The 23,348-nt window shown below is 49.4% G+C and overlaps 1 protein-coding gene across 1 annotated transcript in view; it reads left to right on the forward strand.

Annotated features, from left to right (window-relative positions):
* Positions 1–23,348, forward strand: part of KY (kyphoscoliosis peptidase) — a 46,967-nt gene that overhangs the window by 7,945 nt on the left and 15,674 nt on the right. Inside the window, exons 4-8 of the mRNA XM_046001814.1 lie at positions 9,682–9,756; positions 11,506–11,568; positions 14,462–14,544; positions 18,645–18,753; positions 20,238–20,355. Of these exons, the coding sequence (XP_045857770.1) occupies positions 9,682–9,756; positions 11,506–11,568; positions 14,462–14,544; positions 18,645–18,753; positions 20,238–20,355 (448 nt within the window). The remainder of the gene's footprint in view (positions 1–9,681; positions 9,757–11,505; positions 11,569–14,461; positions 14,545–18,644; positions 18,754–20,237; positions 20,356–23,348) is intronic.

The raw sequence follows: 23,348 nt of genomic DNA on the forward strand, positions 1-23,348 counted from the left end.
TCAGCCTTCAGAGCCTTCCACCCAGGGATGAATTTAACTCAGCAAAGGGAAGGAGAGGGCCCTTCCTTGAGAATCCTCACTTCACAGGGATGGGTTCTGGGGGGCTCTGGGAGCCTCAGACAAGGGTGTCACCGTGCTGACTCTGCAGTTGACCGGATCTGAGAACACAGGGTGTGGGGCTGGGGGGAGTGGGCGTGGTGGGGGGGAATGAGGCTGCAGGGGTAGAGAGAGGAGGACTCTACAGCTGGAGGGGAGACCAGGTTAAATAGAGACACCCCCCCCCCACTAATCCCACTCTGCCCCCACCCACATACTAACCTCCCAGCTTGGTTTCCTGCTCTGTGTTAAAGACGGAGGGCCTGGTACCTGAGAACTCTCGTAGACTCAGCCCTAAGATTGCACCATTGCTGTTCTCAGTGCGGATGCCCTGACTTGTAAGGAAACGATCTGACCATGTCCAGGGGACAGCGGCAAAGTAGGAGCCCCGGGAGGACTCCGAGTCTCTCAGGGAACGGCTCTCAGAACCAGACTAATCCAGCATCCCCACAGACAGCCCTGGCAGGCAGTGAGGAGAGGCCTGTCAAGATGGATGAGCAGCAGGAGGCCAACCTTCCTTGCAACCGGGGCCACGGCACCTCTTGGCAGATGGCTCCAGAATAGGCTCCACTCAGCGGGCCCCCTGCCTTCCCCCTGAGCACACTGCCAAGACAAACCTAAGCCCCCTGCCTCCCCGAAATGAGCAGCACACACCTCAGGACAAATCAAAAAGAGCCAACACCTCACGAACATGAAAATGGATTCACCACCACATCCATCTTGCTTAGTTCTGGCTACACCCCCCGTTGGGGTGACGGTGTTATCCCCGCTTGTGCACAGGAAAGCCAAGCCAGAGGATGCTGTGGTTCCCGAGCCTGGTGCACCTGCCAGGCCTCCACAGGACACTGCCGCCACTGTGTCCCAGGCCGATGGGCGTGCGAAGGGGCCCAGCAGTCACCAGAGGCTCACCTGGCACACCACACCCTCGCTCTCATGCTCTCAACGTGAAGGCCACTCACGTTCCCCCTGCTAGCACTCGAGGCTTCCAGAGAGCAGAAAGAATGGTGGGCTTGATGTCCTAGGTGCAGAGCAAAGCCTCGTAGGTTGGAATGAGATGGGCCCAGTGGGGTCCCGTGAGAGCCTGAGCCCCAGTGAGGGAAAGGCTGTGCCTCTCTGGGGAAGAACTGGAGTCCAGAGCAAAACGGACAAGGGCACTGCAGGGTGTTGAATGAGGCTGAAGGAGGGAACAGAGCCGGGAGGAGGATGGGGGGAGAGTGGGCTCCCAGGGCTGTGTGTTAGTTTCCTACGACTGCTGTAACAAATTATCACAAGCTTGGTGTCTGACGCAGATATTCTCTTCAAGGTCTTTGGAGACCACAAGTCCCAAGTGAGTCTCACTGGGCTAAGTGTCCACAGGGAAGTTTCCTTTTGGAGGCTCCAGAGGAGAATCTGTTCCTCCGCTCCTCCAGCTTCCAAGGCTGCTGACCCTTCTTGGCTTGTAGCTGATCACTCCATTGTCTGTGACCACTGTCACATTGCCTGTTCTCCGCATAAGTAGCTCAATCTCCTGACTCCGTTTTATGAGAATCCTTGGGATTACACTGAGCCCACCAGATAATCCAGAATGATCTTCCTCTCTCCAGATCCTTAACTTAGGCACATCTCACAGTCCCCTCTGCTGGGTAAGGTAACATTCACAGGTCCCCAGAATGAGGACCTGGATGTCTTTAAGGGCCATCACACAGCCTACCACGTGAGGACAATGTAAAACAGAGTCACTGAGGGAGGCCACCCTGAGAAGATGACATTTGCAAAAGAGAGGAGATGAGGAGGCAAGTCTTATGGGCATCTGGGGATGAGCTTTCAGCAGGAGCACCAGGTATGAGAAACCTAACGCAGCGGGTGACAAACAGATCACTGGAATCTTGAATCTTCGTGAGAGGGCTGCCTCAAAAGATCCATTTGTAACGGGTGGGTCGGTGGAATGACAGGAGCGTGATCCCCAGAGTCCCTGTGATTTCAGGCCCCAAAAGTGACTCCTGAGTTTCCTTTTGAGGCTTCTGTCCTTCCAGGTCCTGCACCCTTGTCCACACGCGGGCACTCTGGACCGTCACTGACGATACAGGCACTAGGGTCACACTGCCCGCACTTCCAGACCTGGAACATTCCAGTGGGCTCTGCTCTGCAGAAGGAACCCTGAAGGGCTCTGAATTTTCAAGAGCCCAGTGAAAGCCGGAATGGGTTAGAGGTTAGGGGCATGAGAGACGCCCTTTGTCGTTCCCCCAACCCCCATGGGGTCCCCCCCAGTGGTCTCGGCCCACTCTGTTGTCAGGGGGTCATCTGGTGATGAGAACTGCTGGGTGGGCCTTTCCTGCTGCGTTGGCCGGAGGCTGGTGAGGAGTCTGCAGAGCTGGACTGGCCCTGCCGCCCTCTGGCGTGCTGCTCCCGGGGTAGCAGGGGCACCCCTTCTTGGGTGTGGACTGCTGCTCCCTGGTCAGAAACCACAGCACGCCTCTGCCAAGCACCTACCCTGGAGCTCTTTCTGCGTGTCCCTGAATTACAGATGCTTTAGCTGAGGCTTCCTGACTCTCGACTCCTGCAGGGAACGATTTCCAGGCAAGGAACCCGGTTAGTAACCCGAGTTCCAGTTCCAAAAAGCATTAATGAGGCCCCTTCAGCCAAGGGTGGCAAGTATCTGACGTAAATCCCCCAGCCCCTGCCCCTGCCCCCAGCCACACACATACACACCCACACATGTGTGCACACTCACACACACACTCACGTGCCCACAGTCCTCGCTAATTAATCGACACTCCAGGCAGCCACTTCCAGTCAGTCAGAGTTAATGAACAACGGGAAATCTGTTTGCCATCTCTGCATTAGATATTCTGAGCAAATTAGGCCTGGAGACAAACCCTCGTTCAAACCTGCAGAGACCCGGGGAGAAGCTGCTGAGGGGGAGAAGTCTCCTGACCAGGTACGAGGTAGACCCCAGGCGGTCGGCCACCGCCGGGCTGGGGCTTGCTGGCTGTGTCTCCATATCTCAGAGGAGAGGGAAGAGGAAACAGAGCTGGTGGCATCTGGGAAAGGGCCCCAGCAACCACCTGTCAAGGGGAGCAGGAGACACCTGAGAATGTGCTGCTCCTAACACACCCAAGGCTGCGGCTTCGGAGATGTCGTTTGGGTGACAACTGGCAGAACCGGGGAAGGGCACCGTGGGAGAGCTAGCCAGGTGACCTGACGTCCCAGGAAGGGCCTCCTGTGGGTTTGGTATGACCGTTAAGATTGGTGTCACGGTATCTGATTGTACTTGGGTTTTAGTCCTTCCTTGAAATCTTGCTGCAAATGATGTTCCACTCTCTACCATCGGAAGATTGGGCAGGTTAGTTTTTGTCTTAAATTAAGAGTTTTATGTGATACAGGAATGTAGTAGTCTGCAAAATCTTACCATTTCACACCTTTAGGAAGCACAGAGCTCCTCAGTGACTCTTGCTCGTGTAAGACGGCACACCCAGGCCCAGTTTCTGAGGCAGAGAAGTGCCCCCTCCGGCCACCCTGGCAAGGGTCCTCACACACCTGTGTGTGTGATAAGAGTGGGTGTCACACTCCCACAGATCAGGGAGGCCAGGGAACTTTGTTGTTTTCCTCAAAGGGGGCTGATAAGCAGCGCTGCTTTGGGGGAGAGTCAGAATGGGGCTCAGAAGAATAGTGGAAGTTGGACCCCTATCCATGAGCAGGTAGAGAAGAGGAAGTGCAGGAAGGAGAGAAGGGATTGGAAATGGCTGGTTGGACCTTGCAGGCCACATCAGTGTATCAGAATATCTCAACAGCCACCCTCTGCCAGGGCTTTAACAGTCCCTTGTTTTTCAGCTCACTCCTTCTTTCACAAAGAAGCATGGCTGAATTGGGGGTGGTTGGAAGGGCCTAGATGTTAGATGTGAGAAGTTTGGCGAAGGGGTTTATTGTTGAGCCCTAAACCAAGTTGTTCAGGTTTGCAGCTTCTTACAGCTTCTGGGTATTGTTCCAGTCCAGCATTTTCTGAATTGTGTTTCACAAAATAGCACTGGGTCATACTGACTTCTTCACTGCAGGACTTCTCAGAGCATTACACGCTGAGACCTGAGAAAAGGGGAGAGAGTGGGCAGGTTTTTAAAATCCGTTTCTTGTAAGGCATCTTGTAGCCAAGTACAGCTTGGCACTCACTTTGGAAAACACCTGAAAGTGTTTCAGATGGAAAAAGTGAAAAGGCAAAGGACGACAGGCCCATGCAGCGGGAGAAGACACACAGGAAATGCTTGCTCTTGGCAATGGCGCCCGATCCTAGGACCAGAACTGAATTATGCTTTGAATTCTGAAATACTTAAAGTCTTAATTATAAAATCACACACTGATTTTCTTTCACAGTGAATGTGCTAGAAACTACACTCAAAGTGATGTTAACCTCTACAGAGTAATGCTATTTGGAAGGCCACATTGTATCTTACAAAATTGTTCGAGAATTACCTGCTTTGGCGTGTAGAGCAAGTTTATGAGCCACACAAGAAAGTCAATATTGTTACTCTGTGAAAAATAATTGCGATACATCTAGCAGGGGAAGTGTTAGTAAAAAGAACTCTTACAAAATTAATAAGGAAAAAAAATACATGAGTAAGAAAACAGACAATTCACAAAAGAAGAATTTTAAATGGCAAATGAACATATGAAAAATACACGAAAAATTCAATACACAAAGACGAGATGTCATTATTCCTTAATAAAAATTTCTGAGATTGATAAAAATCCAACACCAGTGAGTATATCAATGACCTATTTTTATATTACAAATCACCCCAAAACTCAGTGACTTAAACCAGTAAGCGTTTACCAGCTCACAAGGGCACAGGTTGGCCAGGCGTGCTTGCCGGAGACACACCCAGTTCACCGCAGGTCTTGGCCTGGTTTGCTCGTGTATTCGTGGTCAGCTGGTAAGTTGGCTGGAGACCAGGTGGGGTAGGGTGGCCTCACCTGAGATGCCTCCACTCTGTTCCACGTGTTCTCTCCTCCTCCAGCAGGCCAGCCTGGGCTCATGCGCATGGCATTTGTGGCTAGAATCCCAAGAATGAGGACGGAAGCTGCAAAGTTTCTTGAGACCTAGGCTCAGAGCTTGCCCAGCGTCACTTATATTAACACCACATGCTAACTAGCCAAACCACATCGTGAGGACAGACAGCTCACATTCAAGGGACAGAACGAAAGACCTCTCAGAAGTACAGAGTTTTGTGACCAGTTTTGCGATCGAACACAGCAAGAATGAGCAAGGCGGGCATCCTCTCGTGCTGAGGGTGTGGTCCTCAAATGATAAAATCATTCACCGGAAGTTTGCTAGTATATAACGAAAGTCTTAAAAATCTCTATAAGCTGTGATCCACATTTAAGAATTTATTCAAAGGAACTGATTTGAAAAGAGCGTAAAGAGATGTGTATCCGAATGTCCAGACATCGCCGATCATAAGAACAAAACATTTGGGAAAAGTTAACTATCCTACCAAAAGGGAGGGCTTCTGTGGATTGTAAACCCTGTGTAGAATAGAGTGCTGCGTTGCCCACTGAAAATGATGACGTAGACTATAGTCACTGACCTGTGAAGAGTCAAGGAAAGAAAGCAGGTTACGAAGAACATGTTTACTATAATCCTGCTTTGGACTTTCACTCTTGATTTTATATCTTCCTGTATCATCCAGATTCTTGTTTTAATTCTGCTCTGGCTTTTTTGTTCAGGAGGTACTTATTTTTTGTTTGTTTGTTTGTTTTAAATTACTAAATTCGAATTGATATAGTTTAACGGGTTTTAATGCATGCATAACGCTTGCTCATGTTACCACCATTCAGAATACAGGGCCCTTCTGTCACCCCCAAATTCCTTTGTGCAGAATCTCCGTAATTATATCCTCTTGCCTCTGCTAAGAGTTTCTTTGCATTATTGAGAAGTATTTCTGTTATGTGGATGTAGCACTGGGTGTTTACCCATTTACCCACCGGAGGACATTTAGGTTGTTTCCAGTTTGGGATCACTGTAAATAGAGCTTCTGTAACGTTTCTGTCTAGGTTTCCGTGTGAACGTAAGTGTTCATTTCTCTGGGATAAACGTTCAAGAGTACAGTTGTTGGGTCATATGTTCGGTGTATGTTTTGTTTTATATGAAACTGCCAAACCACCTTCCAGAGTCGCCACTTTACTCTCCCACCAGCAGTGTGTGAGATCTGATTTCTCCACAACGTTGTCAGTATGTTATCACTGTTTCTTATTACTGCTCTTCTAATAGGTATGATACCTCGTTGTGGTTTTAATTGGTTTTCCTAATGGCTAATCATGTTGAACATCTTTTCTCATGCTTATTTGCCATCTGTAATCTCTTCTTTGGTGAATATCTGTTCTTTTACCCATTTTCTAATTGGAATGTCTTTGCACTTCTGTGAAAAACCAGTTTGCCATATTTGCATGGCTCTATTTCTTAACTGTGTTCCATTTATCTATGTATCTATCCCTTTGCCGATATCACACTGATGACTGTAGCTTTATAACACATCTTAAAATCAGCTGGCTGGAGTCCCCCACCTTTTTTTTTTTTTTCTTTCAAAATCGGTTTGACTACTCGAGTTGCTCTATCTTTCCATCTATATTTTAGAATCATCTTGCCTCAATCTAAAATATATAAAATTCCTCCAGGGAGTTTGAATGGAGTTGCATTAAATTTATATAGATCAATTTAGGGAGAATTGCCAATTTAACAATATTGAGTTTTCAATTCATGAACATGGTATGTTTTCCCACTTATTTATGTCTTCTTTAATTTTTTAATCATATTTTGTAGTTTTCAACATTCAGCTCCTGAACTTTTTTTTAGATTTATACTTAGGCATTTCAATTTTTTGGAGCTATAGTAAATAGTAAATTTTTAAACCAATTTCCAATCATTTGTTGATAAATATAATCGATGTTTGGGTGTTGACCTTGTGACCATGCTACACTTTATTAGTTCTAGGAAATTTCTTTGTAGATTACTTGATATTTCCTATGTAGATAGATGTGTCATATGTGAAGAAGGAGAGTTTTATTTTTTCCTTTCCAATCAATAGGGCTTTTATTGCTTTTTCTTGTTTTATTGCACTAGGTAGAACTTCCAGTGTAATATTTATTAAGAGCAGTAAGAGTGGACATCCGTGCTTTGTTTCCAGTCTTAGGTGGAAAACATTCCGTTTTTGACTATTAAACGTGCTGTTAGCCATAGATTTTTCATAAATACCCTTTTTCAGATTAAGGAAGTTCCGTCCAATTCCTCGTTTATTGAGCAGTTTTATCACGAATAGATGTTAAATTTTGTCAAACGCATTTTCTGCATCAATTGATATGATCACATGGTTTTTCTTCTTTGGCCTGCTAATATTATTAGGTGAATTACATTTATTGGTTCTCAAATATTGAACCAGGCTTGAATTGCCTAAATAAATCACACTTGATTGCAGTGTATTAGTCTTTTGCTATATTGCTGGATTTAATTTTCCAATATGTTTTGAGAATTTTTGTGTTCATAGGAAATATTGGTCTGAAAACACAAAGAAAAAGAAAAGAAATATCAGGCTGTAGGGTTCCTTCCTTGTGCTATCTTTGTCTGGTTTGGGCATCAGATTGATGATGGCCTCATGAAATGGGTAATGAAATATTTGCTACTCTTCAGTTTTCTGAAAGATCTTATTTTAAAAATTGGTCTTATTTCTTTTTAAATGTTTCTCAGAATTTGTCAGTGACTGGACCTGGCATTTGTTTGTTTCTGAAAGATTTTGAACTACAATTAGTTTTTTAAATGGGTACAGGGATACTGAGATTATCTACTCATTGGATGAGTTTTGGTAGTGTGTAACTTTCAAGGAATTGGTCCATTTCATCTAAGTTGTAGAGTTTATGTACACAGGGCTGTTTGTAGTATTTCCTTATTATTCTTTTAATACATATGTGATCAGTAGGGGTCTCACATATTTCATTCCTGGTACTGGCATCTTGATTCCTGATTCATGTTTTACCTCCCTTTCTTTCTGGTCAATCTGGTTCTCAATTTTGCTGATCTTTCCAAAGAACCAGCTTCTGGTTTCATTGATTATTATCTCAGTATTTCTTCATTTTTTTTTCTACACCACACTATTTCTCCTCTCCTTCTGAAATTTCAATAACATGAATGTTAGACCTTTAATAAGTATTATCCCACAGGTCCCTGAAGTTTTGTTCACTTTTTCTTGCTGTTATTCATATTGGATAATTTCTATTGATCTTTCTTTAAATTCATTGACTCTTTCTTCTGTCATCTCCATATTACTACTTAGTATATCCAGATAATTTTTCAATCTGTTATATTTTTTAGTTCTAAACTTTCTATTTGTTTCATCTTTATAGTTTCTGTTATTTTGTTGATTCTTGGTGTCTTTCCATTTATTTCAAGACGATTTGCCCTCACTTCTTAGAGCATGGTTACTATGGCTCTTTGAAAGTCTGTCTGATAATTCCAAAATCTATGTCATCCTGGACTTAGCATCTGTTGATTATCTTTTCCTTTCAAGTACAGATACTCCTGGTTCTACCCATGCTGGGTAATTTTGGACTGCAGCCTTTGCAATGCTATGCAGACCTGCCCTGCACATTGACTTCCCAGTGGCCACTCGAGACATTGGTCTACCCCATCAGTTTAGTTCTCAAAGACTGTGGTATGAATGCTTAGGATGAGATCCATGTATGTTCAACACAGAGCTGACCACAAGAGTTCATCCATATCTGCATAGATTTGCTTTCTTCAGCTCCCTCCCCTTCACAATTCACTTCCCAGTTCTCCAGCACAAAAGCTGGACATCAGTTTCCCCACCCTGCCAGGCACTTCTCACAATTCTGTCTGCACCTAGAGACAATCAGTGGGGGACAGAGAGAGAGAGGAAAAAATTGAGTATTTGCTGCCACACTCTAGGGAATCATAACTTCTCTAGTGCCTTCCCTCAAAGACTCAGATGCTTAAGGTTTTGTCTGACCAACAAAATCACTGCTACACTGCTACCAACAGACTTTGCTAGGGGCAAAGTCTTTTTTCCATTATTTCCTAGTGAGGAAATAATGGAAAAAAGGGTGGGAGGTACAACAAGGAATTTCCCCCACACTCTCTGACTCTTAGAGGTTTTCTTTCTTACTCCACAAGCTGGAAGAAAGGACTTCTCCACTGCTTCTCTGTACCCTTTGTGTACTTCTGGATTTGGGGTTGACTTTGAGTCCAGTCTAAGTAATACGACAGGGGTGAGCTCACTGCAATTCTGGTGGTGCTTTAAATGCTAATCCTATTCCCCAGCTTGCCTTCTCTGATTTTCCTTACAGAATCTGCAAATGTTTGCTCCATGCATTTATAGTCACATTCAGTGGAAAAGACAAGGTAGAATGTCCTTATTCCATCTTGCCTGGATCTGAAAACTGTCTGCTTGTATTTTGTTTTTTTAAATTTTTTAAACAAGTGTTATTTGTATATTCAGAAGAAAGCTTAAAACCAGTTGTGTTTTGTTGTTCAAACATCTGTCGCGGGACATTGCACCCTTTCCTGGCAACATCTGGCTGAGAATGTCACCTCCCGTTCCTTTGCAGGGACACAGCTGACTGTGGAGGTCCACCCTCGAGATGCCATGCCCCAACTGCTCAAGAAGTTCTCCTTGGCTAAACGTACGTATGTACAGGGCTGTATGTGTGTGGAGGGCTGGCAGGGAGGAATCAAAGTCACTTAATGGGTCAGAGCCCAAACTAGGCCTCTTATGGGGGCAGGAGAAGAGTAACATAGGTCCTCACACTGGAAGGAGGCAGAGGCATGACTGGTTCATTCTGGGGCCTCTTTTCTCCATAACTGATACCCACTGTTCTTGAGTCTGTACAATTAGGTGTGGGTAACCCAAGGCGTTTAAGTGAAGATGAATTTTATCACAAGAGTGTTTTTAGATACCATTCATTGTCTGACCAAAAAGTGGCAGACCCCATGGTAAACATTTTATATTCATTAACTTTTTAATGCTTTGTTATAAACCAACATAATCCCCCCCTTATAAGTCATCAAAGTGAGGCCCAGGGAGGTAAAATACCTGCCCAAGGGACCAGCTAGAAGCGGGTCAGAAGCAGGTCTGCCTGAGACCTGTAATCTTAGCCACTCTTAGCTGCTTTTGGTGCAAGGTGCGTAGACTCAGGCCCATGATATCTATTCCAGATGTCTGGTCCTCTCCAGATATCTGTCTACCTTATGGCTAAAGGGGCCTAGGGAAATTCTGGCCAAGGAATGTTGACTCCAGAGCAGCCAGGGCTCAGGTTCTCTCCATGTCCATGCATGGGCAAGGCAGGCCCTTCTGGCTGCCTGCTCCTGCAGCCAGCGGTGGTCAGGGTCTCAGAAAGGCAGTCAGGTGTAGAGCGGACAGGCCCTGGAGTCAACTGGCTGAGCTCAGATCTCTGCTCTCACCTTGGACAAGTAGCTTAACTTTCCTTTTGGAATCAAATTCCTCATCTATGGAAGGAGGAAAATAATTCACCTTCCTTCATAGGACTGTTGTGAAGTTAAATGAGATAGTCTAAAGCACAAGGCAGGCATGGGAAGTGCACAAGAAACGCTAGCTTCTTGTTGAACCCTCCTAACTCTACCAAAGAATGGAGATGGAAATAAAATATAGATGTAGGAAACATAAGGACCACTGTTTCTCTGTGCCTTTGTCCATTTGCAACCTTCTGTAGCTGCATTTACAACCTTCGGTGGGTTTCAAAGGTATGTAAAACAGCCCGCCTTGACACCTTACTCCCCACCTCCTCTTGGTTCCATCAGGGACCCACATCTTCCTGACCTGGTTTCAAAGCAGCAGCCCCTCTCCTGGAGGATAATAACCCTCGGCAGCCATTCTGTGTGAACAATCCAGGATTAATAGGATTTGGTTGCCTTGAACCTTCCTGAGGAATCATTTAATAATTGCCCGACCTTTCTGGGTTTCAACTCTGTAGGCGCTGCCTTTCCTTCGCCCCACATTCATTTCTTCCCATGGTCGGCTCTTATCTGGCAATGAATGCACTGGTGATCTTAGCAACCCCAGATGCATTCCAAGATGGCGGGGGACTCCAGAGCAAGGTGGGAGCTCCAGGATCCAGGCAGACTCACAGAGGAACACTAAGTGTTGATGTCAGAGTAAATCCTGCCTTTGCTCACAGACCACCGTTCTCTCTCTCTTGTCATTCCCTCCCTGGTTCCCAGTGCTTCCTCAACCACAGGAGGAAGTCCAGAGTCATCCGGCAGTAATGGCTGGTGGGTGATATGGGAGCAAGAAGCCTGGGGGAAGACAGTGAGAAGGAGGGGCCAGAAGCCAGGACCACCACTAGACTACTGTCTGTGCTTGCATTTGGATTTCTCTTGAAGCGTCTCCACTTCTGATCTTTGGGATATTGCAGGTTTACAAGGTGATAAAAATGGAAACACAAGACCCCGGCAGCCTGGAACGAAAGATGCCCACGGTGAGCTGCAGCACCTGCTCCAGGGCCATTCTGTGAGGTGGTGAATTGGTTTAGCCTCGTAGGCCAATCTGTGTGAGAGTCGGGGGCCGCCCCTGGGCTCAGGATGGGGATGAGGATCGTGATTGATTAGCAGTGTCTGCCGTGGACACAGGCAAGGGAATGAGAAGCTCACACACCGCATGACCCCAACGCTGAAGCATAAACCCCAATAACAAGGCAACCCATCACAGAAAACATATTAAAAACAGAATTCAGAACTGTGTTAACTTTAAATGGAATGCCAAGCGTCTGTAAGGTAGGAGGCATGTGAATATGCAGAACGGGACAGAGGGTAAAACCTTGAATGGGATGATAGATGGCCTGCCTTCTAATTCGATTTTTGTCCCTCACTCACCTTCTGTGGGCCTCAGTTTTCCTCTCAGTAGACCAGATGACGTCTAAGGTTTGGTAGAGTTTGGCACTTCTTCCCATTGTTTTGCTTTAAAATTAGAATAATTCAGTTAATGCCACTGGTATTTTAAATGTATTTATGCAAAATCATATTTAGAGCTTATGTTATCTCTTCAGAAGGTAAATTTAATGAGGCATAAATCATTGTGGGTATTTTTAATGTTCAGATATTGTAAAATGGAACCAAGAAAGGGTAAAATTAGTAATAGGGTTTTGAGTCCTATTTTAGAAATGTCATCCTTCTTTTCAGTGGGGGCGGGGGAGACCTCATTTGCAGAGTTGTGCTGAGCAGAAATTTGTTAAATGGAAGTCCACTTCATATCCACTTCGGTCAGCCTGCTAGCCCTTGTCAGAGAGTGGCAGGAGCCGGATTCTGTGGAGGGAGAAGGCACTGAGAGCCTGCTGCCAGTCTCTAACTCCTCCCTTGGAGGTGGCTGGACAAGGGCTGTGCTCACACCACACAGGATAGGGACTGACAGTGCTCTAAGTAATAAGAGACAAGAGATCCCAGCTCCAGCATCAGAGATGTGAGCCACAATGGTGCTGGGCCTCCAGGGAGCCCCAGGGTAAGAGTGTGCTGGGTAGAAGATTTGGGAAGGGTCCAGGAAACGTCTTGGCCCTTTTAGAAGGAATAGAAAAACAAAGAAAGAAAATGCTGGGTTGGTGAGTGACCACCACAGCCTCAGGGTCCGGGCAGCCTGCCTGCCCCCCAGCACGCTGTGCCCCCTCTCGGGAGAGGAACAGCCCTCAGATCCTGGGTGTGTCTGAGCCCCTGAGGTGGTGAGGACCCACTCAGAGGCTTGGGGTCAAAGAGAACAAACCCCTCTAGGGGCCGCTGCAGAAGTCAGCAAGAAGCAAGAATGCAGTGCAAAGCAGCCTTGGGAATGTACCAGAGCTAATGGGGTTGTGAGGAAGGAAGGCCCGGTTCTTAACAGGAAGGGACCTTGCAGCGGTGGGGAAGTGCGGGCGGACCCACATGGCCTGCTCAGACAGCTGACTGGAGTTTGAGAGCTCCTCTCTGGCCGGAAGTTGGCCAGCTCCCTAACCAGCTGCCACTGCCCCTCAGCTGATGCTGGCCCAGGAGGGTCGTGCAGGAGCTCCTCCCACTCCCTCACCCCATGTCTTGGGCCTGTGGCACCAAGGCACGGGTCTCTCACAGACCTTGAGGGATGCACAGGCAGACGCAGTCACAGCCCCCTCAGCGGGCACCGAGGCTTTATACCTTTTCTCCCAGTCCACACCCTCCCAGGGAGCAGAGTGCCACTGACCTTACAATGCAATCCACCATCTCCTTCACTCTCCCGGGGGCCCCACAGATGTGTGCTGCAGTCCGGTGGCTGAGTCCCGCAGCCCCCAGGGAGGGGGAGGTCCTGAAGGTCAGGCCCCTGCGAGAACTAAGGCTTCGTGCAGCCCCCAGCGGACACTTTCCCATGTTGCTCTGTGGTTTCCAAGCTGGCTGCCGTCCCCTGGGGGCCCAGGAGCACCCCTCCCAGGGGAGTTGGGTTATCAGCGAGTTCAGGGATGAGTGTCCTTTTAGACCCATTGTCCTCACCTGCACCCTGGCCTCCCACCCACCTTGCCTGATTTGGTCTGCCTTTTGAATAAGGGAAGCCTGAATAAGAGGGACCCTGCCAGAGCCCAGGCTCCCTGTCAGGCTGAGACAGGAGTTTGCTGCCCATCCATGGCTGGTCTGACCACCGGTCAGTTAGCCCTGCAGCAACTGACTGGGGCTGTGCTGTGTCCTGGCTTCCTATGAGAAAGGCGAGCACAGATGAGTGATTCTGGGGCCCAGCCTCCCTCTGAAGCCTGCCCACAGCACGTGGGGCGCACGTCGCTAGCACACACTTGGCTTTCCTGGGGTCCTCCAGTCTCCAGCTAGCTGTGGGCTTGGGAGGAAGCCTGTCTGGGTGCCAAACCCACAGAAGCTTGCATGGCCTGGTGTTAGCACACCCTCCTTCGATACCCAGGGTGCCCTCCACCCTGGGCACCGTGGCTATGGCACAGACCCTCCCTCCTTGAGCCCACCAGGGACTGGCAGCATTCCTGGACGCTTCCCACAAAGCACACTTTCCTGGAACAGTTAGCAGGACATCTGCAGAAAACTGTATGATGGGGAGAAGGGGGTTCCATCATTAATCTGTCTGAACACTGCTGAGTTCATTGAGGGGAAACCAGTTTCTTTACTGCTGACTTCCCGGGGTCTGCAAATGGGCTTAGATCCCCTGTGAGTCTCCAGAAAACTGGAGGAGTTGCCATTGTTCACAAGCTAGTTTGACTAAAGAACTCTTCCAGGAGATCTAGCCCTTTGGGAGCAGTGTTTCAGTCTCTGGGAAGCATGTTGAACGTCGGGCAATCCCAGCTCCTCAAAAAGACAGAAAGTCCTGGGCCAGGCCACCCTCGTCAGCAGGCCTCAGTAGCTGACCAAGCCTTCCTGCGTTTGCAGCCTACCCCTGGGATCGGTCCAGCCTGAAATCCATGCCCCTGGACCTGCAGCAGTTTGAGAAACTGGACACCTATGCCTCACAGGTAAGAGAACAAAGCCCTCTGTGTAAGGGGGCTTGGAGATGCCCGAGTCAGGGTAATGAAGCCTCTCTTCCGGTCCCTTCTGAGTGCACCTGCAGTCCCTTGGGCAGGTGGCCTAGAGTGCCTATTCACATCATATGGATGGGGGAAAGAAGGCCAAGGCACCAGACCCCTGCCCAGGACAGAAGCCCATTCCATCCCCCAGTGCCGCCCCCGGGGTCCTGACGTACCCCCCCCGCCCAGGGTGCACACTCTGCAGGCGTGTCTGATTGGAAGGGCCACAAAGCTGGGCCCATTGCCGAAGTTGAGTCATCGTAGGCTGGTAAGCAAGGAGGTCATCTATAGTCTAAAAAGACCACCCTGTGGTTGGCACCTAGTAGGTGCTCAGGAAACTAGTTTGGTGAATTGTTGAGTGGATGGATAGGGACCTGAATCCGGAGTCAGATTTGAGGCAGGACCATCAGCAGGGGGCTGTCCGCTATCCCAGGAGGAGCAGGTGTGTGACGTGGATTAAGTGGGGAAAATGAGAGCAGAGAGGAGTGGAAAGGTCAGCACTGAGCTGGAGGTGGAGGGAGGACCGCATCCCGGTGTGTGTGAGGGAGGTGGAAGGCAGGGACTCACAGGCTGCTGGGCTGAGTGACGGAGGGAGGGTGGGATAGCTCCTCGCTACAGGGAGCAAGGGTCAGTCAGGGGTGACGAGTTTGTTTCGGGGCAGTGGGCTTTAGTACCTGGGGAACAGCATGGGAAGTGACCATTGGGCAGCCCATCTCCAAACCCGGAGCCCTCTCTAGCCTGAAGAGATCTGGGCAGGAAACACTGATCCAGGAACCATCAGATTGAGCTGAGAGCTGAAGCCATGGGTTGGTGTCATCTTGGGGAGGACAGGGCAGGAGGTCCAAAAGGGCCCGGAGCCACCTGAGACCAGGGCAAGACCAGGAAGGATCGATGTTCTCAAAGGTACAAGGAGAGCTCCCTGAGGTCAAGGATGGTCAATAGCCTGAGTCGTTCAGTCTGGTCCAGTGAGGTCAGGATAGACTCATTTCCACTACTTCCTCACTGAAGTGCTTCCTATTCCCAGAGGGGGAGTTGAGAGGAGGGTCGGATCCTCAGCCGGACTCAGCCAGGCTGAGGAGCAAAGCAGGGGTGAAGGAGGAGGGACTGGAGAGAAGACCCCACAGGAACCTGGCAGAGAAAGGAGGGTGAGATTTAGATAGCCCTAAGAAGGAGATCTGGGGAGGGGGTGCAGACAGGAGGGGATAGGGCAGCCAGGACTGGAAGGGAGGAGGTGAGGACACAGGTGAGCAGGGGCTCTGCCTGAGAAGAGCAAGGCCTGCAAAGACAATAGGCCCAGACCCAAGGCTGACAGAGAGGCTGGCTGCATGGGAGGGAGGCTCATTGAGGGGAAATCCTGCCTGAGTCTTGTTGAGTCTGAGGCCAGGTCGTCTCAGAGGGAGAGAAGGATAGTGTGTCAGGGTCTGAGGAGGATGGGATGTGTTGTAATGGCCGCCAGAAGGGACAGGACAGGCTGCTGGCCAGGCTTGGAGAGCAGTGCTGGGAGCCCAGCTGAGGCCAGAGACCCAGCCGCAAAGCAGTGGGTGTCCAGAGCCCGCCCAGCCCTGGTAGAGCCGGGAGGTAAGGACCAATGGCCCAGAAGCCAGGAGGTTAGGTCAGGAGTCACCCAGGCTGGAGTGTGGGCCCTGTGATGTCAGCTGCTGTCCTTGGCCCTGAGAGAGGCGCAAAGACAAGGACTGTGGGGTTGGAGCTAGACATTGAACAAACAGAGGCAGACAGCAGCTGGGTGGGTGGGAGGCAGAAGCGGGGTCCAGAGTTCTCCTTGTGGTCAGACAATACATCCTGGAGTGCTGAGGTGAGTGGTGGAAAGGATCCTGGAGCTCAGGGAGTACCGTAGGGTGGGGGCTGGCCGAGGCGCAGGCAAGAATTAAGCACCCAGTTGCCCCAGCTTCTCTGGAAAGATTAAACATAGTCAACCCCAATCATTTTTCCTCCCGAGGGCCCCCGCAAGAAAACCTCATATGTTCTTTCTTTTAATTGTGGTAAAATACGTATAATTTAAGATTTGCCATATTAACCAATTTTTGGTGTGAAAATCAGTGGCACTGACTGCCTTCACGATATTATACAACCATCACCCGAAACAAAAACTCTATACCCATGAAACTGTCACTCTCCATTCTCCCTGGTAACCTCCGGATTACTCGCTGTCTCTCTGAACTTGTTTACTCTCGATATTCCACGTAAGGGGAATCACCCAGTACCTGTCCTTTTGTGTCTGGCTTGTATAGCCTCACGTTTTCAAGGTTCATCCGTGTTGTAGCATGTGTGAAAACTTCATTGCTTTTCATGGATAAATATAAATAATATTTCATTGTAGAGATATACTTCATGTGTTTACCCGTTCATCTGTGACGGACACTTGCATTGTTTCTGTCTTCTGTGTATTGTGAATGATGTTGCAATGAACATAGGTGAACAAGTGTCTGTCTCGCTCTCTTCAGTTCTCTTGGGTAGATACCTAGGAGTGGAATTACTGATCATACGATAATCCTGCTCAGCTGTTTGAGGAACCACCAAACTGTTTTCCACAACACCTGCGCCATTTTACATTTCCACTCACGGGGCACAAGGGTTCTAATTTCTCCACATCCTTGCTATCTTTTTTACTATAGTCCTCCTAGTGGGTGCGAAGTGGCGTCCTGTGGTTTCAATTTACATTTCCCTAATGATGTGAGAAGCTTTTCATGGGCCATTTATATATCTCTGAAGAAGTGTATATCCAAGTCCTTCATCCATTTTAAAATTGGGTTGTTTGTCTTTTTGAGTTGCGGGAGTTCTTTATATATTCTGGATATTAATCCCTTAGGAGGGTTGAGTTGTAGGAGTTCTTTATATATTCTGGATATTAATCCCTTATCAGAAATGTGATTTGTGACTATTTTCTCCCATTACCTAAGTTGTCTTTTCATTTTCTTAGTCATGTTCTTTGATGCCCAGAAGTTTTTTATTGTTATGAAACCCAATAAATCTATTTTTTCTTTTGTAACTCGTACTTATAGTATTCTATCAAAGAATCTGTTACCAAATCCAAGGTCATGGTTATTTATTCCTGTGTTTACTTTGAAGAGTTTTATCATGTTAGTTCTTTTATTTAAGCCCTTGATCCTTTTTGAGTTAACTTTTTAAAAAGATCTCTTTATTCATTTAGGGAGAGAGAGAGAGAAAGAATTTCAAACAGACTCCCAGAGCCCAGAGCCCGACACAGGGCTCGATCTCACAACCCTGAGATCATGACCTGAGCCAAAAACCAAGAGTTGACTGCTTAACTGACTGAGTTACTCAGGCACCCCAAGTTAATTTATGTATATGGTATGAGGTAGGGGTCCTACTTCATTCTTTTGTAGGTGGATATCCAGTTGTCTAGCACCATTTGTTAGAGACTATTCTCTCCCCACTGAATAGACTTGTCATCCTTAACAAAAAAATCAGTTAGTCATAGGGGTATAAGCTAATTTTTTGACTCTCAATTCTATTCCACACATCTATATGATCCTTGTGTGAGTACCACACTATTTTGATTACTATAGTTTTATAGTAGGTTTTGAAATCCAGAAATGTGAGTCCTCCAACTTCGTTCTTATTTTTTCAAAATTGTTTTGGCTATTCTGGGCCCCTTGCCATTTCATATGAAGCTGAGGATTGGTTTTTCCATTTCTGCAAAAAAAAAAAAAAAAAAAAAAAGGCTGTTGGAATTTTGTAGGATTGTGTTAAGTCCATAGATCACTTTGGGTAGTACTGAGCATGGGTAAGAGCTGCTTCATCTGCCCAATGTCCACCCACCTGGATGGCCCCAGGGTCTGCCAGGAAAGGGTGTGTGGCTCCAGGGCCGATGACTCAGCTGGTAGCACTCCCTGATATGTCCAGCTCCCCAACCAAAAGCTGCCCTCAGCCAAGCCCTTGTGCCTCTGGCCCTCTCCTCCTCCTTCTCTGCCTGGAGGAAAAGCGGCACCGGCTGCCAGTAGCAAGGCACTGGGGCTCCCACAGCCCTCACCCAGGCCCTGACATAGCCCACCCCTCCCACCCCCCAGGTGACGGTCAAGAGTGGCCTGGACGAGCTGGTGAGCGACCTGCTCCAGGAGGCCCACAGTGACCTGGAGAGGGTCCGCGTGATCTGGATCTGGATCTGCCACCACATAGGTAGGCCCACCTGTGGTGCTGCTGGTTCTAGGACTCCCTTGATGCCAGTCCCTGAAGGACCCTGTTCCTGGGGGAGACTGTCTGGGATTCACTTGACCACAAGTGTGTATGGCGTGAGACAGACAGTAGAGGAAAAGAGTTCCCAGACGGCTAGGTTGAATTACCAAAGACTAACCAAGGAGGGTAAAGACGTGCCTTGTACTAACAGTCTCCATAAAGGGTTGTGGGGTGGGGGATTCCCCCGTGGCCATCTGCCTACAGCCAGTGACCAGAGCTAAGGCCCTTTACCCAGGAGCAGCATTCCCTCAGTCCCGGCTCCCTGGTAAACCTGCAGCACAGACCTGAGAACCCAGGACAGAAGGTCATCCCCAAGAAGGACGGGGAAGGTTCATAGATGTTGGGAAGTTATTGCAACACCAGGGTTCCTTAAAGCACCAGTGCCGGAAAGAGTGGGCTCGCCCCTCCCTCTCCCTGTTCCCACAGCCACGACCTCAGCCCCATCTCCAGGCACTCAGAGCAACCTCAGGGGGCCTGGGCCTGGGCCTGTGCACCTGTCCCCAGCTCTGCACAGGACAGCCTTGAGCGTCTGGCCAGGTCAAGCCAGGCCCCACAGGGGTTGCTAGGGGGATGTTGGATGTTGGATGCTGCCCCTTGCAGTCAGTGGAAGAGCCAGGTGGTGCGGTGGCCTTCTAGCATTTTCCCTATGACCTTCTAACCAGCGGGGGAGGGCTCTCCTGATCTGCTGCCACTGGGCTTTTCCTTTGTCCTCCCAGAGCAGCAGTGAGGGAGGCTGCTTAGAGGATGAACTCACCTGACACAGGTAGGGTATCTGACCACAGAGCCTGAGAGGCCACTTCCTCCCTCCCCAAAGCCAGCAGCTCCGTTCAGCCTGGGCCTTAAGGGGGAAGAATCAGAAACAGAACATTAGTAAGACACACATTTCCTGCCTGCCACCCTCACACACGTTCCCTTCATGCCTCAGCGGCCACAGTGATTCCTGCCTCAGGGCCTCCGGCCAGACCTTCACTACCCAGCAGCCCCGTTTAGCGGTAGCTCAGAGCGCCCCCTGTGGGTCAGCGTGAGACCTTGGGGTGGCAGCTGCAGCAGGGATGGGTGGGGAGCAGCCTCCCAGGAACTGCTTAGGGAGCTGTGTGGTGGGGAGGACAAGGGCCTCACCTCCTGGTGCTGTCTTGGCCCCCTTTCCTTCCAGCCTCTCCTCGGAGGCCTAACGAGCCAGGCAGCCTGCTCTGCCGATGCTTTGCTCTCCCGCTTGCCGCCTGCACAAGGAGATGACATTTCCCAGAGCTTGCCCTGGCTGGGCCTGGTTCCCTTCAGCCCGCGGTGGTTTCCCCGGGACCTGAGGGAGGCCCGTCCAAACGGTGCTGAAAAGCCAGCAGAGGGGGGGGACAGCGTCACAGGCCACAGGCAACCACCCTTGGTCGCCACCCAGGACCTGAGTACTCACAGCCTCCTCTGCCCTGCAGAGTATGACGTCGCGGCCGCCCAGGAGAAGGACCGCCAGGCCTTCAAGCCCACAGACATCCTGCGGACCCAGAAGACCAACTGTGATGGTTATGCTGGACTCTTTGAGAAAATGTGCAGGTACAGCGGGGTCCCGCGGAAGGCCGGCGGTCCCGGGCTGACCACTGCGACCCCCCCCTCCCTTCTCCCCTTCCAGAGTGCCTCACATACCTTCAAGGCCCACAAACGGAGTTTGCAAACTCTGCTCTGGAATCGAAGTGAGTCCTGAAAAGGTCAATTTCTCCCTCTTTAACACCAGCATAATTGACTTTGCACCATCTGCTGGGTTTCGCGACGCATTAACATAATGGCAGATGAAAGCACAGAGATAATTTGGTTATAAAAGGCCCCTTTTCCACCTTCTCTGATCTCTGCTTGGCTGAAGGTTAGAAGAATGGCAGGTCTGGGAGCAGTGGGACAGTGGCTGCTGACGCCAAGGGGACGACAGTGAAAGCCTGTCCTCTGGCTGGCACGGGGTCCCTCTCTCGGGGGAAACAGATGATCTCCTACCTGAAAGGATTTGTCAGTTGGAGGAGCTGAATAAGTAGGAAGTTGGGCTTTTCTCTTGGAGGCTTTGGACTCCATTTTCATTGCTCTGGGAATGAGCTCCTGGCCAGGCCCCCGAGGGGGTGACAGCAGCTAAGGAAACCACTTGTGTGCGGAGGCACCATTGCTGGTTCTAGGTGACCTCCAGAGAGACTCCAGGCTGGTGGAGCCCCGCCGACCGACCGCACAGCTTCCCGTGCCCATGCTCCAAGGTCTGCTGGGTTCCGCGGGAAACAATCAGGGAGCCCAGGAGGCCACTGAAGAGCCTCTTCCCCGGGGGGGGGGGGGGGGGGGGGGGGGGGATAGGCTCCGCCCACCGGGTCCGCAGGCCTCTGGTAGTGGGCCTTCACAAGCTCCCATGTCAGCCCACCAGGACTCAGGTGCCGATCTGTCAAACCAAGTGCAACAACAGACACTCAGGGGTCCACAGGTGGGCAGCTGTGACATGTCGGGGTTGTGTGTACATGTTGATGCAGACAGCCCAAACCGTTCTGCTCCTGCAGACACGCACCTCTTTCCTGGCCTAACCTTCCACCCCTCCACCCTCCGCCCCGTTGTTGGGCCCTCCCACCTCCCCACACCACGAGCTCTTCGTGTCCCCCACCTCCACGCCCCACCCCTGACACCCCCGTCCCAGAGGCAACCAGGACAGGTCAGGCCCCTGTGGATGCCAGCCCCTCCGCAGCCCATTCACTCCACCAGAGCGGGCTCTCCCTCCCACCCCTCCCATTCCTACCCCGGCTCCAGGCCCTGGGCACCCCAACGTGCCTGGAGGTCTCTCCAGGAAACAGGATCCTCACTGGCCATCTGCCCAGACTCCCTAGGCCCTGGGTTCCTGAACAGGACCCACAGGCCCACACTGTCCTGTAAAGTCCTCCAAAATCCGACCTCTGGCTCCCTTCCAGCCCTGCACCCAGAGACACTGCCCGTACTTCTGTGTCCTCAAGCTCACGCCACTCCCCTCTCTCTGATGCTCCTTCCAGCCCCACTCCTGGATGGTCAAACACCCCCCACCCGCCCCACATTGTCCCCTCCCTTGATGTCATCAACACACCATACACAACCACCAACACAACGGGCTCCAGGCTTGCCATATGCTTTTATTTAGTAACTTTTCCAAAATTAAAAAAAATAGTTATTAATTATAGATGATTTATAAAAGGCACAGAAGCAAAAAGAAGAAAATTAGGTCACTCTGACCACTTAGAGATAACACTTAACATTTTGTCACCTTCCTTCCCAGACTCTGTTCTATCATATCCATGTTACCTGTGCTCATTTTTCCTTACCTGTCTTGTGGGGCTAATAGGTCTTTTATGTGTCTTCAGCCGCCCTCTCTTTGTTTCTGTTACCCCTGTGAATGTCCAGCTCAGAATCCTACACACCATAGGCCCGGGATGACCAGAAATGACAAGATATTCATAGCAGATTTGTATGAAATGGGCCTCCCTCTCATTTTAAATTATGGACTAACCCTCAGTCTGTTTTCAGCTCTATTTGTGCCTGGCACCTTTCAAAGTGTAATTTTCATCTTCGCTGGCCAACTTGATTTTTCAGGCATAAGATTTTTCAGTCATAGGATACATCCTTCTTTATCCACTATAAGCCTTCCAAGCATGGTGCTGAGGGGTGCCAGACTGAAAGTCAGAAAGACGTTCGCTGTCCTCAGCTCCCCCGTCCTTAATTTCCAGTCCTCAATTTACCACTTGTTAATTGCGTTCCTTCCGGAAAGGCACTAACTTCTCAGAGTCTCAGTTTTCCCATCTGTACATGGGGACCGTAGTGCCTGCTGGCAGTGCTAGTGTTAAGTGAGAACATGCGGTTTGGAGTTCGCTAACCTGACTTTGGGGTTGTTGGGTTGTTTTAGTTTTTTGTTTTTAACTTTGCCTGTCTTTCTTGAGTATGGGAACACTGTCACTCAGTGGAACTGTCCCGCAGACACACATAGACTCAGAAAACTCACGCTTGCCTCGAGTGAACCTGTCAGTTTGGGGCCTGATCCGGATGCTTAACAATGGCCTTCCTCTGGGATGCAGCTGATCATTAAATCACATCCCAACATTTTGCATCATTTCAAGCTAGGTTCTAACCTGGCAGTCAGCATGTGAAAACTCCGTTCGCTGCTCAGATGGTTAACGGTAGCTCACGGTTCCCTGGATCCCTTTAACTTTGGCTTTAAAGATCAGTAACCTCACCCATGCATCACTTTCCTAATTCCCCTACTTTCCGAATAATTGCCAGAGGTCTGGTAAATTCATTAGCTGAGTCCTTAATAGCAGAAGACATGTAATCCTCACTTGCTGATTGATCCCGGCTCGGCTGTCAGCGCGGCCTCTTAGCAAGAGTAGTACCCACACGGCCATCATTACTTCTGCCCGTCCATTCTGCCTCCTTGCAGCGGCCTCATTAAAGACTGATTGAATAAAGTAATTCGGTGGGGAACTCAGATATTTTTGCAACATCCTTCATTTCCTCATCGTCTTTCCCAGGTAACCAATGTGAGTTTTTTCTGTTAGTGCATTGCTTTT

The sequence above is a fragment of the Meles meles genome, chromosome 4, assembly GCF_922984935.1.
Source record: "Meles meles chromosome 4, mMelMel3.1 paternal haplotype, whole genome shotgun sequence".
Lineage (NCBI taxonomy): Eukaryota > Metazoa > Chordata > Mammalia > Carnivora > Mustelidae > Meles > Meles meles.